This window comes from Melanerpes formicivorus, unplaced genomic scaffold (genome assembly GCF_026170545.1).
Source record: "Melanerpes formicivorus ecotype bairdi unplaced genomic scaffold, bMelFor1.0.p_v2 SCAF_5, whole genome shotgun sequence".
In the NCBI taxonomy this organism is placed as follows: domain Eukaryota; kingdom Metazoa; phylum Chordata; class Aves; order Piciformes; family Picidae; genus Melanerpes; species Melanerpes formicivorus.
Window position 1 is genome coordinate 14,764,449 of NW_027142357.1, and position 16,518 is coordinate 14,780,966.

Consider the following 16,518-nt stretch of genomic DNA (forward strand, 5'->3'; position numbering starts at 1 on the left):
CCTGCTTTTGGATTTGCACTCAGGTGCTGCTCTCAGGCCAGAGCAGCTTCCAGCTGTCCCTGGCTCTGGGAGGAGAGGCCGTGTCTGAGCAGCGCAGCTGCATGCGTGCAGCAAAGGAGGGTGGAGGACATGTTTCCCTGGGGTTTCTGGCTGCCCACAGAACTCCCAGTCCAGTTTCCTTGTTGCTGCTCTTCTATAAATTATAAAAACACTGAAACAAAATCTCTACCATAATGTTTATTAAATAGCAATTTTAAAAGGTTTTTATACAAATCATATAAACACAGTTTGATTTTTTTTATTTTCTTGGTTTTGTTTGTTTGTTTTTTTTTTGTTTGTTACACCGAAGAATCACAGTAAAAGCTCTTTTAAGTCCATAATTCCTGGCTCAGCCAGTGAATGGTCAAACACCTTGAACTGCAAACCTTGGAGAAGTTCCATTTCTGCATATAATTTCCTAATGGTTTAATTCCCATGCTCATCCCCAGCACCTTCCCACAAAACGAACTCAGCCAGCAGTACAGCCCACCCGTTAGCAACACATCCTCGCCATGGGAAGGGTGTGGAGGCAACAGCCTGTTTCAGCAAAGGCATTGACACCAATTTCTTTTTTCTTCTGAATTTCAGAGGGAACTGCAATGAGAAAACCTAATCTATTTGCAGAGGAGGATGCAATGAATTGAATGCACTGACAATTTTTTTTTCTTTTTTTTTCTTTTTCTTTTCCCTGTTGAAGTTACAATCAAACACAGTTTTCTGTAGAACAGTAAAGCACCCAGCAGAGGTAAGTGAGGTATCGGCTTTGCAGCATTATTGGCCTATTCCTGCCCGGCAAGTGCGCGCGCCTGGGCCCTGCCCCATCCGGAAGGGGCAAGCAGGACGCACAGGGCGGACACTTCATGGGGCCCGTGCCAAGTTAGTGCCAAGATCAGCAGTACTCTCCTGCCCCAGATCAAGAGATATATTAACACAAGTCAGTCCCACGGAATAAGTCACATACACAATACATACAGAGAATTCACGTGCGTGTGCAAACACACTATTTCTGAATATATGTATATACGAACTCTTCTCTCTGTACGCCTACTAGACACCATAACATCACCTTTTTCCATTATATATTTTCACCTATTATTTACCTAAGTCGACTTTTCTACTGTATGGTCCTTTTCCATTCATCCTTTCCCTCTCCTGTAATTTGAAGGGGATAAAAATCATCGAGCAGCAGCAATCCAGCTTTGAAATGGTCTGGCATATATCCTCTTACTGCCCCTGTTTCTTTTGTACAGTAAAATAACACCCCTGTGGAATCTGTCCATGAAGAACGCCAAAAGAAATAAGGTGATTTGAAAAGAGAATCTGAGATACATTTACTGCTGTTTCTGTTGGGCGCACAGTGTGAATTAAAGAAATGAAGGCCTTTGTGTGTCTGTCTCTGTGTGTGCGTGTACGAACTGTGGATGTTTGGATGGCGTAGCTGCTGGTATCTGCTTCCCCAAGTAACACAAGCCTCTTTCTTATGGTCATCTTTTTTTTCTTCCCCCCCCTAAAAATGTACTGTCTGATAGAGCTCTTCAAGAAACACCAGACAAACATTCCTATTCCCACTGTGCTGAGAAGCAGCTGTGGCACTGTCCGTGCTCATCTTCTCTCCAGATGTTGCTTGTCTCCCAAAACACCTGGTCTCCTGCAGGATATGCTTGCAGGGACTGTGCAAACTGAGCTTTACAGCACATCATACCTTTGGTGTTCTGTGGTTAGTGAGGGGAAAAAACCAACCATCCCCAACCAAAACAAAATCTATAATCAGGACACGTCAGGTATTTCCAAATTGCCCCTGGAAAAGCAAACCCAAGGTGCTGGAAAGGTTTCTCAGTTGTGTATGTGCAAGCTGATAGAGGTGATCCATCTGTACTGAATTGGAAATGAAAGCATTGGTTTGCGGCCCAGCATTTGAACTCTTTCAGCATTAAATTGTTTTCATAACACTCCTCTCCCACAGCCCAGTGGTAAGTGCAGAGGTATCAGCTTCCAGCTGATACAGCCAGACCACTTGACAGTAGAAGAACCAGACTTCTTCAGTTGGGTACTACCCAGTAAAGAGCAGGGAAGCAGAGTGTTTTGCTGGGGAATTGCTGGGGAAAGGATGAAGGCCTCACTTGTTTGATACAGCACTGATCATCAGATGGAGGAAAAATACTTCTTCTAAGGCACTTGTTCAAAGTAAAACAAAACACAGCTCATAAATAAAACTTCAGGTTTTTGCTACTGTTTGGGAGCAGCGCAGCTTTGCTCCCAAGGGGATGTGGCAGCTGCTGTTTGGTCCCACGGTGCTGAACCCACCAGCTCGCACTCCCCAGTTCCAGGGCGAAGGGGAGCACAGCAAAGGTGAGGGGGGCTGTCAGGTGCTGTGGCCAGGCTCCCAGGGCCTTGGGCATTGCCCCAGTCTGTTTCCCTGTTCATCTTCCCTCCCTGGCACTTCACAGAGGCCTCAACACTAAGCCTCAAGTTAAGCCCCCTTCCCAAAGCCATTGCCTGAGTGCAGGCAGCCTGACAGGCTCTATCTTTTGTTTGCTGCAATTTTCTCATTATAGCAAAAAGAAAAGGGCAGGATCAAGAGGGGTGGGAGATTCAAAAGCCTTCCTGATGAAGGCCTCAGCTGTTGCAATCCAAGATCTGGATTTAATAAATGGCTCTTATTCACAAATCACTTTAAGGCTCTTCAGCTTCTCTCAAAGAGGTGCTTCAACACACAGGGTTTCCTTTCTATTTATTTCTTAATAATTTCAGAAAGCGCTGTTACCATTGACACTAAAGCCAGTATCCCACCTTTTCACCCTACCAGGAGATGGAAAGGTGGAGGTAACAAGATGCTTCCATTTTCAGAACTGGAAACTGCAGCTTGCTGGATTTAGCATGACGTGCACAAATCCCTACAGCCAAAATAATATCTGGATGGGGTCCAGAGTGGACAGGGTCTCCGTGTGTGTATTTATGTTATTTCTAAAGATAGGGAGGCTAAAGAAATCCCTCAGCCTCCTCAGCAACTCACCAGAGAAAGGAGGTGGGAAATAACAATCCACATTTAGTTTCTCACATCCAAAAGGTAAACCAGTCTCCCTCACCGTGTCCTGGCCATTCTCATCAGCAGAAAATGAAAGATGAACCAACGAACAAGGGTCTCGGTCTCCCCCTCACCCGGCACAATCCGGTTTGTGGGGAAGCCCACTTGGTCCTGGTGAAGCAGGACCCACCAGCAGGACCTGGTGGCAGGAACAGCACCTCCCCTCACTCCTCCCGCACCTCTCGTTCCCCATTATGGCATTCAGTTCCCATAGAAAACAGCAAAAAGAGTACCCCCTCGCCAGCCCACCTCACTGGGCACAACACCAAGAGTGATCCCCAGGGTACCCATCAGGCCTCTGAGCAGCACTTCTGGTGGTTCATCTTGACCTTGTGCTTGATGCCATCGTACAGCTCGAAGTTGTAGTTCTCCAGTGTGGTGGAGCTCCGTGAGGACAGCCCAGCATACGAGCATGTGCAGTAGAGGAGCAGGCCAGCACAAATGGCTCCGAGGAGAACACCAAGGGAGCTCATCGCTATGATGGTCACCAGGATGGGATCCAGGGTGTACAGCCAACTTTTTTCTTTGTCCAGCTTTGGAGTTCCTGGAGAGTTAGTAGAGAACAGTGTGTCGTTCCTATCGGATCCAAAGTAATCTGCAGTGGAATGGGCATTTATTATCCAGGGATCACTTTCTCCTCTCCACCTTTATGCATTTCTCATTTGGAGTTGTGGTGGCCTTACAAGAGTATAAATCCTACCATGAGTGTATCTCAGCAAGATTTGCTAACCCAGGTCTCAAAGTGAAGCACTGAATTACCAAGAAAGTTAGGCAGTCTAATTTGCTTTTATATCTTGGGCTATATAAATAGCATGCTAGCAGTTTTTGCCCACTGAAACCCTGGCCCTTCAAGTGCCATTGTGTTTGAAACTATGGAAACAATCTGTCACAGATCCCAGACTTAATTTTCTCCTTTTACAAGTCAAAGTGCCACACAAGCAGCAATTAATGCTCAAAAGATCAGTCCTCTTTGTCCTAACACAAATACAATATATTGACTTTGCAAGGTTGCTGGCTGTTGAGAAAGGAAAACAAGAAAAGTAGCTAATGTTTTTGTCCAGACACTAAGCCACCACTTCAGTGTGCATTCTCAAGCTCCTAGCCTACACTAAAGCTGAGGTTTGTAATGTGTAGAATCATAGAATTGTTTTGGTTGGAAATGACCTCTAAGATGATAGGTCCAACCAGCAACCTAAGACCACCATGTCCATTAAACCATGTCCACGCATTTCTTGAACATCTTCCACCATCTCCCAGGGCAACCTATTCCATCCAATGCCTGACCACTCTTTCCATAAAGAAATATTTCCTAACATCCTATCTAAACCTCTCCTGGCACAATTTCAGGCCCATTTCCTCTCATTCTATCACCTCATACTAGAGACAAGAGAATGACCTCTGCCAGATAAATTGCCCATGTGGCATTTCAGTACCAACCTGGATCATCGTTGTCTTCAAAGTCTTGCTCAGAGATTGGAAAGTCATCCTCCATTCTTGGGAAGTTCACTAGAACAACAAAATGGGAATTGTCATTTGTTTACAGAGGCCTTTTGGGGCTATTATTGCTACTGCTCACTGAATTGCAAGATAGGCCAAAAGGCAACACTAGCTAAACTACTGCAAGGCTTTTCTTCATGGAAGGAGGAAGAACTCTTCCTCTTCTTCCTTTGATCAAAATCAGTGAAGAATCTTGAGCACTTGAGAGAATAAGATCTTCCCACTACCTCACATTTTGTGACCACCAAATGACCAGCTTTCAAGACATGTGCGTGAGCTCTTAAATGTTGTCATTGGTGCCTGCATAATGGCCATAATTCACCGTTAACACGCTCATGGGTATTATCCTTACAACTTTGAATAGGATCTTAGTGCCTATCATTACTTGCCACTAATGCCAGATCCATTTAGCACACTCTACTTTGCAAGTCTTCTCATACATCTTATTGGACGCAGAGCTTCAATGACCCAGTTTCTCTCTGGGTTTCAGACAAATTCATAGTAATTTGAGGAAGTCATGCATCATCATTATACATTTTAATGCAAAAGCTGGTTGAAATGGGGGAGAGTGGCAAATGGGTGTCCATATCTAGGCATTTATGTTAACATTTCTCTGATCCAAATTCCTTTTAGTGGTGACATTTCTTTTCATTGTTCAGCACAGGTCAAGCACTAGTAACCAAATGCACATGCTGTAATCTGAGCAGAAGTTATTTTCCTGTGCAGTGTTACTCACATTATCTCTATGTGTAGTTACCATGGCTCTTTTTCAGTATTCCAAAAGAAAAATGCCCTTTCATTTCAATCTGCTTAGATTTTTTCAAAACTGACTGTAACTTGGAGTGCTTGGCTGAGAAGGCATCTCGAAATGAGCAGAAATGCAGAAAATCAGGGAGTGCTTTGAAGGCGGTAGGACTCACGCTTTTGAAATAGTTGTGGTTACAAATCAAGGCTACTTTGCATCTCGTGCCTTAAAATGGCAGGAAGAGTTTCAACAGGCTACTTATAAACAATCGAAAGCAAAGAATGTAACTTGTGTCTGAAAAGCCACATGAAATTACTGAAGACTTTGTAAAAGAATATTTGTGCATATTTGTGCATGTTTGCACAGAGGTTTAAGACTCAAAAAGACCTCCTGAATTGTTAAATCTGGGGGTTGTTTTCTTTTTTTGCTACTCCAGGCAGTGCCCACCAGTGACATTAAGGTTCACGTTCAGAGCAAGGACCTCTGCTGAAGGCCACACTGCCACAGTGCCATCGTACACCCAAGTGCAATGATCCTCTGTACTTGTACTTACAATACCTTCCCAACTACCCCTTCTTTGGGTAGAATTGTCCTTTTGCCCTCTCCACTCAAAGGATTAAGGGACTTTTTGAAATGTCAAGTGAATTTGGCAACAGGAAAACACAAAACCCAACACTTGTCTCTCCTGACAATGAGCTCTGCCTCTAGTGAGCCAGGTAATTAAGCTGACTTGATGCTGCTGGTAGCTTGTTGAAGAAATACAGGTGCACACCACCTTCTGTAAATCTTCACTTTAGCAGTGAGTTCACATGATTTCTCAACACTTCTAGAACTGACAGGCCCAGATGGCAACATCTTAGGGCTCGGAGAACTGCCTGAGGGCCTCTTGCAAACATTTAAAGCCCAACATGTGGAAAAATAACTTGCAAAGCAGTTCACATGCAGAGATGTCTGCTTTGTTAGTCCTCTGTCAGAAGACAAGTGGTGAAATTTGCCATCCATGTCACCCATACAACCCTACAGAAACTGCAGGCTGTTGAAACATGAGCAAAGCAAAAAATTGAACCACAGTCTGCCCAAGATGCTCCTGAGTTGGGAAAGGTTGTTGGAAGTCTTTTGCTTTTCCATATTGTAGCTCCTCTAAATTTTGTGTGAGAATAAGCTAGCAACTCTGTGCTCTTTTTTTTTTTTTCCCTAACTTTTTTTATTTCCCAGAGTAGCCTTGAGGGAAAACCCAGGAAAAACAAAGTATCAGTTAATCAACACTTTCAAAAGAACACCAGTTCTTCCAGCCTGAAAAGAAGGAGCGCTGGGAAAACTTGAAAAGAGAGAACATTTATACAAAAAGCCAGCCTCAAATTGATTTACTCTTCTAGCAATTTTCTCAATTCCCACTACTAATATGACTTTGAGTCCTGCTTAAATGCTATCTTCCTCCTCACCATTCTCCTTCCTCCTCAGGCCCATGGTAGCCCCTCATTTTTCTGTTCCCCACATACCATTTCATTGCTATCCAATTGTATTTGTCATGCAAGGCTCTAGGTTGGCTTTGGAAAAATATAACCCAGTGTTGCTTTTTCCATGCAGGGATTTCTCGAGTTATTAACAAAATTAGCTCTGGTTGTGTGGCTGTCTGTGGGAATTGAAGCTGGCGGTCTCATTTCAGTTCCTAGTGGAGATGATTTCCTGCCACAGAAACTAGTCTGCTATTTCTCATCAGTTAGGATCCTTTGTAACAAGTCTCAGCAATGTTGTCACAAGTGAAGCAGGCCATGGAACGTGACCTCAGAAAAGCCCTGCAAGATGCTGGACAGAATGGGAGGAACAAGCATTGCCCTGTGCTGTGGACAGCTGCTTCCTTACATGACAGCTTTCAGGCACAATTTACTTTGCATTTTAAAAGGAAAAAAAATTACTAGAGAAGGGTAGGCAAGAAAGTTAGGGAAAACTTTATTTAAACAGAGGATGCATTCTCCTGAGTGAAAAGCCTTTTGAAAAAATGAGTGTGCTGAGTGATGGCTATGAGCACCTATGAGTTGGTCATGGCCAGAAGATAATGTTAGTGATGCCATTGGAAATGGCTGGATGCCAAGAAAAGGCTGTTATCTGCTGGATCTGAGAGCACTGTCAGCTAAAAGGCTAATTTATGGAACCTGAAGAAAGAAAGATGAGATTCTAATCAAAGATAAGAGCTGACTTAAGTACCACATTCATATGAACTCACATGGAGGAAGAGTAGGAGAGAATTAGTCTTTCCAGAGATTAAGGATCTTTAATGTACATCTGTTTTAAAACAGTAGCAGGGGCAGGAAGGATTGGGCCAGGGAGAGGGTTACGGGAAGTGGGGTGATGTGTGCTTGATATGCCCGCCAGGGCAGACAATGAAGGCACAAGAGCAGCAAGAGGTTCTCTGGTGTCCCACCACACACATACAGATACCTCTTGCAGGAAAGCTCTCCATACTTTGCATCCCATGAACTGGCATGTACTGCCAGCCTGCTTACCAGCAGGGCCCACCACCTCAGGTAGAGACCTTTGTACCAAGCCAAGACCTATTGCTCAGGAGAGAACACTCAGTCCTGACTGCTGGAACCTGGACACTTTCCTCCAAGGAAAATGACTACCATTGAGAAAAAAAACGCTATTGCTTTCTAGACTGACTTTGCCTGGTTTAAGTCTGGGCACTGAGCACTGCATCCTGCCAGTTCCCTCTACCCCAGGGCAGAGCTCTGTCTTTTGCCACATTTGCAGATGTTGGCTGTGGCAACTTTCTCAGTGAACAAAATGAGGCTTGCAACAGGAGATACCTTTCCCAAAGGTACCAAATTGCAGCAACTGCCAGATCTCTTTCTGACTTGCCTGCAAGCCTATCTGGCACAGAGGATCCTGCTCTGGAGAGAGCCCAATGGATTCTTGCCCTCCATGTGCTCCTGCTCTCTGCAGGAGACTGAGGGCTCTGGGGCCAAAGGGGATGGTAGCTCATGAGCTCTGCTACATACCATTTTTCACTCCCCAGTAACATCTGCAGCTGTGCCTCCTGGTACAAAAGAGGGGTAACTGGCTGCCCCCTCATCCTATCCACAGTGGAGAAGCAACAATGTGCTGCTCACTTCCCCAGGAAGAGCAAGTGCCCTCCTACATGCTCATCCATCTCTTCTGCTGCTATACCATCCATCCGGGATTGTGCTCTCCTGCCCAGCTCTTCCCCCAGCAAGGGGAGCAGTGAAGGTGTACAGCTCTTCTGCTGCCAAACAGCACCTATGAGGGGCTGAAACATTAAATTCAGCTAAGCCCAGAAAAAAAGGATCAGAAATCCCTGCTCCCCAGAGCAGCAGAGGCAGAGATCCAGCTCCACTCTTATCTTTGCATTTCTCCCTTTGCTCATTCTCAGCCCTTTTCTCTTTGCAGCAATAGTGTGACTCCAACACACATCATTTTGTTTTGACATAGCAGAGCAGCCGCCGTGGCCTCGCCTTGACACCACTGCGTTTGGCGGCGGCACAGTGCTGCTCCTTCAGCTGGGAGCCCTGGGGCTGGGGGAGAGACACCTCCCACCCTCCATCAACAAGGAAGTGCTTTTCACAGCAGCAGCACAGGCACCAGGCAGAAACAAATCCCTCCAAATCTCCCACCACTCTATTTCTAGCAGAAAATCCACCTCACTTCTCTCTTCCCCACTCCTCCAGAAACAGAGAACAGCTTCAGCTTACAAAAAGGCTAAATCCCTGCCAAATTTCAAATTAAAACAGTGCTTTGGCTACAGCTGAGTATTAAAGAAAGCAAACAAGCAGCTTCTGCCCTGGCCCAGATACCCTCCACAGCAGTGGGAACCCCATGACCTTATCCTCAAATTGCCTTGGGCTGCCCTTGTGCCAGTGCTTGGTGCACACCACACCACCATCTTCAAACCAGGAGCACTGAGGAGTCTCTTGCATTCCTTAGAATTCCTGTGTGCCTAGAAGATGGGAAAAGCATGTCTGGGTGATTGAAGACCCCAATGGAAAGCACTCAAGAGGCATGAAGCCAGACTGGGTGCTTGCTGTGGAGGTGAATGCATGTAGGCAGCTATTTCCAGCCCTGGCGCTGCCCTCCAACGCGTGGCACCCTGCCCTCGCTGCACGCATGGCTGGTGGCCAAGGTGCCTGCCCAAAAAGAGGACCCTGCCAATGCCTCCCTTCAGCATCTTGACCTTTTCCTGCTTTTGCAACTTTCCTCAGCTCTAGCACAAGGCCAGGGAAATGGTGGTGGCAGCATACATACGTATGACGTTACAGTGGCACCATGCAGTACGGTTTCTTCCCCCTCCCTTAGCACTGGACTGCCCGGGTAAGGAGCTGCAGTTTGGCTTCTGGGCTCTGTGCTGGAGCTCACCATTCCTAAGCCAAGCAGCTCCCTCAGCGCAAGGGTAGCACAAGGGCCCACCTCTGCCATGCAAGGGCTCAGAGCTGGGGGAGAAGTTGGCAGCAGTGCAGCATCCTGATATGTTTATCGCTTGCTCTGTTGTGGCTGTTTGTTTTTACAGCAGCGATGGCTAACGACGCTATTCCTCAAACTGGCAGTCACGCCTGCCACTGCTGCTAAGAGCCGCCAAAGCCACTGATGGAGGAGCTCTGGCAGAAGGCCAAGAGGCTGTCCAAGCTTGCCTCAGGGCCCTTGCCTGGTGTCTGCACGCCTCACTCTGCTGCCCTGACACAGGGCAAGCTGAGGGCAGCTTCATAGGATTTTACGGGGTTTCAAGAGGCAAAAGTCCCAAGACAGCCCTGTGCACATTCTGGTTTCTACCTTATTCCTTTGCATTCACCAGCCTTTCAATTCAGCCTAGGAAAAAGCCCACCTCACCCTTACAGTCTGGAGGAAAGCAGCTCTGGGTTGGTTCCCTGTGCCAAGTGTTGTCTTGCAGACACTTGCCCTGACAGGAGGCTGACCCAGCTGCCTGTCCAGTCTCCACGCTGAGTGAATGAGCACTGTGCTTTGTGCAGCCTGCTCCTGAGTGATCATCCATCTCGGGCACATTGACATTGCTGGGACAAGGCACAACACAGTCCTTCCCATGGTAGCCTTTGCTTTACCAGGCCACTGCTCCCTCTGTCACACCCTCAGTTGCCACCACCTTTGCTTTATCGTTTACAGAGAATGCCTGCGGGCCCTCTCCTGCCAGCCACACTAAGATGCTTTCTCTACAACACAGCAGCAGCTACAGATTAAAAGACTAACAGCATCACCCCACCCACATACAACCAAGAGAAAAGACATGTCCAGACTCTCACTGTGGCTTCCACTTCTAATGCCACTCTGTGAAATACAGAGCTCCTACTGTTACTCTGAAAAGTTTACCCCCATTTTTTAAGTGCACCTGATGTTATCTGGCAGAAAAGGTAGCATCAAAAATCATTCTCAGTTGTATTTATATTCTTAAACAAAGCACACTAATTTTAGCTGCTTTCCTCCCTATGATGTGTTGCAGCCTGAGCAGCACCCAACTCTGGTCAATCTGTCTGCTGCACGCATACAGAATAATGAAACCCGGAATGATTCCTCCCTTTTTGTCGGTTTACTTAACAGAATTTTTTTCCTCCTTGTTGGGAAGCAACCAGCCAGTCTCACTCTCCCCGTCTTTCATGCGTGCATATTTGTTTTGAATTTTGCTTGGACAGTCACTCAAGGGTACAAAATGCAAATTACAAGTGCATGGGCTTTGCTGTACAATTAGAGCAAAAAAAGCCCCCAACTCAGCTTTGCTTGTGTTTGAACAGCCAATGTGAGGGATCACATTTGAATTATTTCTCTGTTGATAGCCCAAATTCCTAGTAAAGCCAGGAAGTTTCATTGCAAAGCTGAGCTTTATGCCAGAGTAAAGAGTATGACAGAAGGAAAATAAATATGAGACGGAAAGAAAAACCACTCAAACTGGCTGCAAAAGGTATTTCACATGAAATGTGATGCTGTTAACTCCTCTGAAGGGGCAAAAGTTGCACCTAAAAAAGATGAGGGGAAATGCTGAAGCAGAGGTCCTTATAGCAAGCTCGGAGGACTTGGTTGGAGGCAGGGGAAGCACACCTCTCCAAACTCTGTGCTGCCGCACCAGGGCTGCTCCTGCACAGTTCTCCTTTGGGGTCTGACATGCGGGGGCCTGGCAAGGTTTTCCCAGAAGGGGAATGCCTTGCCATTCTCCTTATTAATTTTGGTAATGATTTGCCCAGGTTTTGTTATGCTCAGGGACAAAGCATGCAGCTTGACAGAGCTGGCAGCCAAGCTGGCCCCCAGGACCCCAGGAAGTCAGATGTTCTGTCTCCAGGGACCCCAGCCAGGAGAAATTCTGCATAATCACACTGAGCAATTTGGCACTTAAGAAACGTTAGTCAAATCCCCAAACAATTCCAAGTGTCACTCCAGCTGCCCAAAACTTCCACTAAGGACTGGTACAAATGTAATGGATCTAAGAGCCACTATTAATGGCCTGATTCCGAGTACAGTGAGGCAGGGTGTGTACACCAGCGGCACTGCCAGGAGCTGGGTCTGCACACAGCAGCAACAGGAGCCTCACTTTTGCTACAGGAAATAGATCTGATGCTCCAAAAGAAAATGTGGAGTTTTGAAATATCACCTCAACCAATAGCATTCTTATTAGCAAAGAAAGAAGAAGGAAGGAAAAACCCCAGATATTTGTATAAAAATATCATCATTTTATTACATTCCACACAATACATCTCAAAGAGTTTCAAATTTCCACAAGATATTTTTCACACACAGGCAACTGGGCAACATGGGGATCTCAAGGCTCAAGGAGCAGGGAAGAACTGGGAATAAAAATCTCAAAGTGACCTTCTGTTGTGTCTTTGGTGATTTTTGGTTTGTAAGACAGGGCACCGCATTCTCCTCTCTGATGCACCAATGCACACTTGCTAAGTCCATGGGGGTGAACCTGGTCGAAGCGAGGGGATCATCTGAGCTATGGAGACTGAACTGACTTTAGAAACCTGATGGTATTCTCCACTGACATGGCTTAGGCTGACCTGAAAATGCAGCAAGGGCATGCCAATATTTCACATCTGTTCTAATTTGAAGCTGGCTGTGGGAGTTGGGGGATTTCATATCACAAACTATACACACCACACCACCAGTGCTGCATAACAAAGAGGCTCAGAGAAAGCACCCCAGCTTTGGAAGCCTCTCTCCAGGGACCTCTAGGCAGCACTATCTGCAAGGGGACAGGAGCTGCCTCGGGTTCCTACTACCCTTGAAAAGCTTATGAGAGCTAGACCCTGGTGGCACGCTGCCCCAAGCGCCCACCACCCTTAATGCGCTCACCATGTCAAATCACCCTGGGTTTTTCTGCGCTCCCTGCTTGTTTTAGATACTTGCTGGTGCAGCTGAGGGAGTCTCACTGAAATCTGTTGAGTAAAGAGGATAAGAAGCTGAAACAGACGGCATGAGGAAGGGAGGGGAGAATGTTACCACCACTGAGAGAGAGACCCTGGGGAAAGGTCTCTGCTACAATAGGAGCCAATACCACAGAAGTACACAGCACTGTTTGTGTTTCCACTTTTTCTCCGGACCAAAAGTAACCTCAAGACTGTAGGGCAGTTAACAGAGCTTCTCATCTCATTTTATGCAATACTCATGGGCAAAGGAAGGGTGGGGAACACTAGCAAGTTTAGGAAGGATGTGGGAATCTGATCACTCATCACAAATGAACACAAACAAGATGAAGAACCTTGCTCACTGGAGGTACTATTTTTTTGCCTGCAAACAGATTAGAGTTAACAATTCAAACCACTTTTGCATGTCATCATTCAGTTATTTATATAAGGCATTTCCACTACAATACGCTGGGCCATTCAATAGTTGGAGGCGTGTTGGGAGGCTCCATCTTGCCTCCCCACTAAAAGCAGCAGCAATAGCTGGGCCACTGACTCACCTGCTAGGTGCTACTGATGCTTTAAGGAGCAGAACATTAGCAAACGCAAAATTAATTGACATTCTAGAAAGTCAACTGGCAATTTTTAAGATTCAGCAGCTATGAATCAGGCAGAGAAAAAAAAAAACAAGCCCAAAACCCAGAAAGGGGAATTATACCTGTCCCTTGAACATTCCTAGCAGAAAGACCAGGAGGAGCCCTCTCCCCCTTCCCCACGGAAAAGCAAAACTATCAGCACCCAGAGTGAGGACACTTATAAAATAAATAAACCTTCATTTCTCAAGGAACTACAGTATTTAGCATCCACCTTAGACCTGCTGAAGTCTATGTGTTACCCTAAGGCTGGCTTTAACAGACACAAACAAAACATTCATTATGAGCTTCTCTGATATAAGGCAACTTTAAATAGATTCACTTATGGGCGGTGGAAGAGGAGGGTTCAACCACCTTCCAAACAATGGCTGTGTTGTCATGTTGGCTGCAGAAAGAATAAGATGGAGAGATCTTACTTTTTGGATGTCTATGAACCAATCTGGATTCTTCTAGCCATCTGAGATGGACATTCCTACTGTCCAGCCTGGCCTCTTCTCATTTTGCACCCAAGACAGCAATGCTATCAAACAAGAAACCCAGCCAAAGCTAGATAAGGCAACAAAAAAAGCATTGCTCTCCTCCCCAAGTAAACAAATCAGGGTATTTACCATAAACCTGTCCCAGACCTTCCAGAGGAGAGGTGGGAAGGGAAGTAAGGTTAAAAAAAAAAAAAAAAGGCATTCCTTGTGCAAGTAGAAGCAACAACAATTGAAAAGGGGCCGATTCTAAACGTACATTCAGTCAGACATGCCCACACCCATGCACACTCCCATACGCTGATTTTGCACACACACGCACAAGCCACACACACACAAGCTTCTAGGCTTGCCATCAAGTTTCTTTGTAGGTTGCCTACTGGGAGAAGAAAAAACCTAAACCAAACAAGCCTACCAACAACAACAACAACAAACCCCCTCCACAAACAAACAAAACAAAAAACCCCATCCGACTCCCCAAGAGTCCTCAAAAAGTAATTGAAAGGGAGTGTTCACTTCTGAAGTGAAGGGGTGGTGTGTCTCTTCTGGCAATCCAAGATGCAGCATTAGTTTAGAGTTTGTAAAAGATTCAGGGAGGGCTAAGGGGAAGGAGAAGGGGTCGAGATGTCTAAGAGTTCACATGAATGCTAGGTAAGGAAAAAAGTGCAAAACTGAGGCAACGTATTTGAAGTCTTAGTTTCTGTCTGTCTGGTTTGTGTTTTGTTTGCTCTCTTGTTCCTGTTCGGCTCTCAGCAGCGTGAGCTGGGGTCTTGCTCTAGTTTTATGGTTAGGGTTGGCTCCACGGCCACAGGGGCCCCGTTGGCATAGTGGGAGGTTTTGTAGGTGATGGAGTGATCGCTCTTCTTGGCCGCATAGCGGAACCGGTGGTAGTGGAGCACAAGGGCCAGCGCGACGGAGACCAGCACCACAACAGCACCTCCGGCGGCAATAACGTAATACCAGTAGGCTGGGATGGGCTGCACTGACACCGTGTCCACTGTGGGCTCGGTCCCTGGCAGGAGGGTTGCCCCTGAGGAGGAGACACAGAACAGGGTTGCTAGGCGGGAGGCATGCAGACGCACAAAGAAACACACACGTTTTTTTAAAAGTACAGCACCGAGTAACACGAGGTCCCAGGGCTACCTCCAGATACAGGGCGTGCTCCGGGCGGGAAGCACAGCCTGGCATTTGCTGAGCCCACATATTCACAAGGCCTTTTTCTTCCCTTTTAATTAATCAGGCTGCCTGGATTGCAATACAAATTCCATGTGCATGCTGTTATTACTGTTATTTCTGGCATCAACCAATGTTTTCTTCCCCTATTTCTTTTGACCATCTCCTGATCAGCTGCCTGGTTTTGTCTCCATGTGGCAGAGGTTAAGCAGTAACAAAACACATCACGTCCTAATTGGAGGAAGAGAGTAATCTCAGATGGCCAAGGAAGTTACCACAGGGAACTGGGAAAGAAATTACAGGGAGAAATATTTGTTTTTCTTATGGAAAAGATAAAGAAGACGACCTCTGTCTGAAAGCACTCTGCATACAGGTGAGATCCCATTAGGTGCCCCATTCACAAACTTACAGATTTCGTTATCATTTTTAAAGCAAGGAAAGATGCTTATGATTATTTACATGGCACAGGCTGTGAAATTCAGCCCAACACTCGCATAAGAAACTCATGCTTTCTGCAGTTTAAGGAGGCTAGGATGATGAATTCATGCTTGATAAAGCAAACACACCTAGGAAGGGCTGGAAAAGCACCTGCCTCCCTTGAATTTGAGGTCAGGCAGGTCCCAGGCTCAGCCATGTGCTGGTTAACCCTTCCTACTCTTGCAGCTGCAGTGTGTTGCAGGGCACAGCTGCAATGTGTTGCTTAGGTCATCCCAGGACAGTGTGGTGCACATCTGGTGATCAAATGGGTGTAAGAGCTCACTGCCAGTCCACGGAAGCATGCACGCACACACACCTCCAGCAGGCACCAGTGTCTATGCTCACACCCATGCCCAAAACTGGCTCTGTGCTATTCCTCCTGCTCATGCTGCTCCTACCTCCCCAGCTCCACTCAAGGAGGCGAGCTGTAAATAACTCATCAGGGCTGCACTTTTGCACCCCATCTATTTACTGGCTACTTCAAGAGGGATGAAGACCACAGGGAAACTCTTTGAATGCTTTGCTTTGACTCTGGACACATTGAGACCCCCACTCTGCTTGCCCTCTCTCCAGCCTGCTGGTGGAGTGCAGTCCCCTGGCTACGTGCCAGCAAGCAGAATTTTGGGGCTGCTCTCAGTTTGGTAAGCATATTGCTGAGCTCTGTGCTAACCAAATTCCAGCTTGGTTTCCTGAGCAGGCTCAGAGGATGCCAAGTGGAAAAAATGAAGCAGTGCAGGATGCACTTGACTTTGCTAGCAGCAAGGGCATCTCACAGCTCAGTCTCTGCCCTCCCCTCCAAACATTGCTCTACCAGGAGAGCCACTGGCTGGCAAATTTGGGATGGTAACAGCTTTTCTCCCGCTGGTGGCATAGGAGAGAAGGCAAAATGATGGTTCCTCTGTGACTAACAAGGCCTTCCTCCCCTTCCCATCCCACAAAACCCAGGCACAGGGAGTAAAAATAAGAATGAATGCTGCACCCAGATGAATCTCTACAACAAAATAAGCTTCAAAAC

The 16,518-nt window shown here is 46.4% G+C and overlaps 1 protein-coding gene across 6 annotated transcripts in view; it reads right to left on the minus strand.

Annotated features, from left to right (window-relative positions):
- Window positions 1-226: 226 nt before the first annotated feature.
- NRP2 (neuropilin 2) overlaps window positions 227-16,518 on the minus strand; it is a 91,079-nt gene continuing 74,787 nt past the window's right edge. For 2 of the 6 annotated variants that reach the window (XM_068138368.1, XM_068138367.1), the window contains exons 16-17: window positions 4,562-4,630; window positions 227-3,668 (exon numbers count right to left, since the gene is read on the minus strand). In XM_068138368.1, coding sequence (XP_067994469.1) covers window positions 3,415-3,668; window positions 4,562-4,630 — 323 coding nt within the window. In that variant the 3' untranslated portion in view covers window positions 227-3,414. Of the gene's footprint in view, window positions 3,720-4,561; window positions 4,631-12,040; window positions 14,884-16,518 lie in introns of those variants that run through there. The other 4 variants (XM_068138366.1, XM_068138365.1, XM_068138370.1 and 1 more) reach the window with 2 other exon arrangements.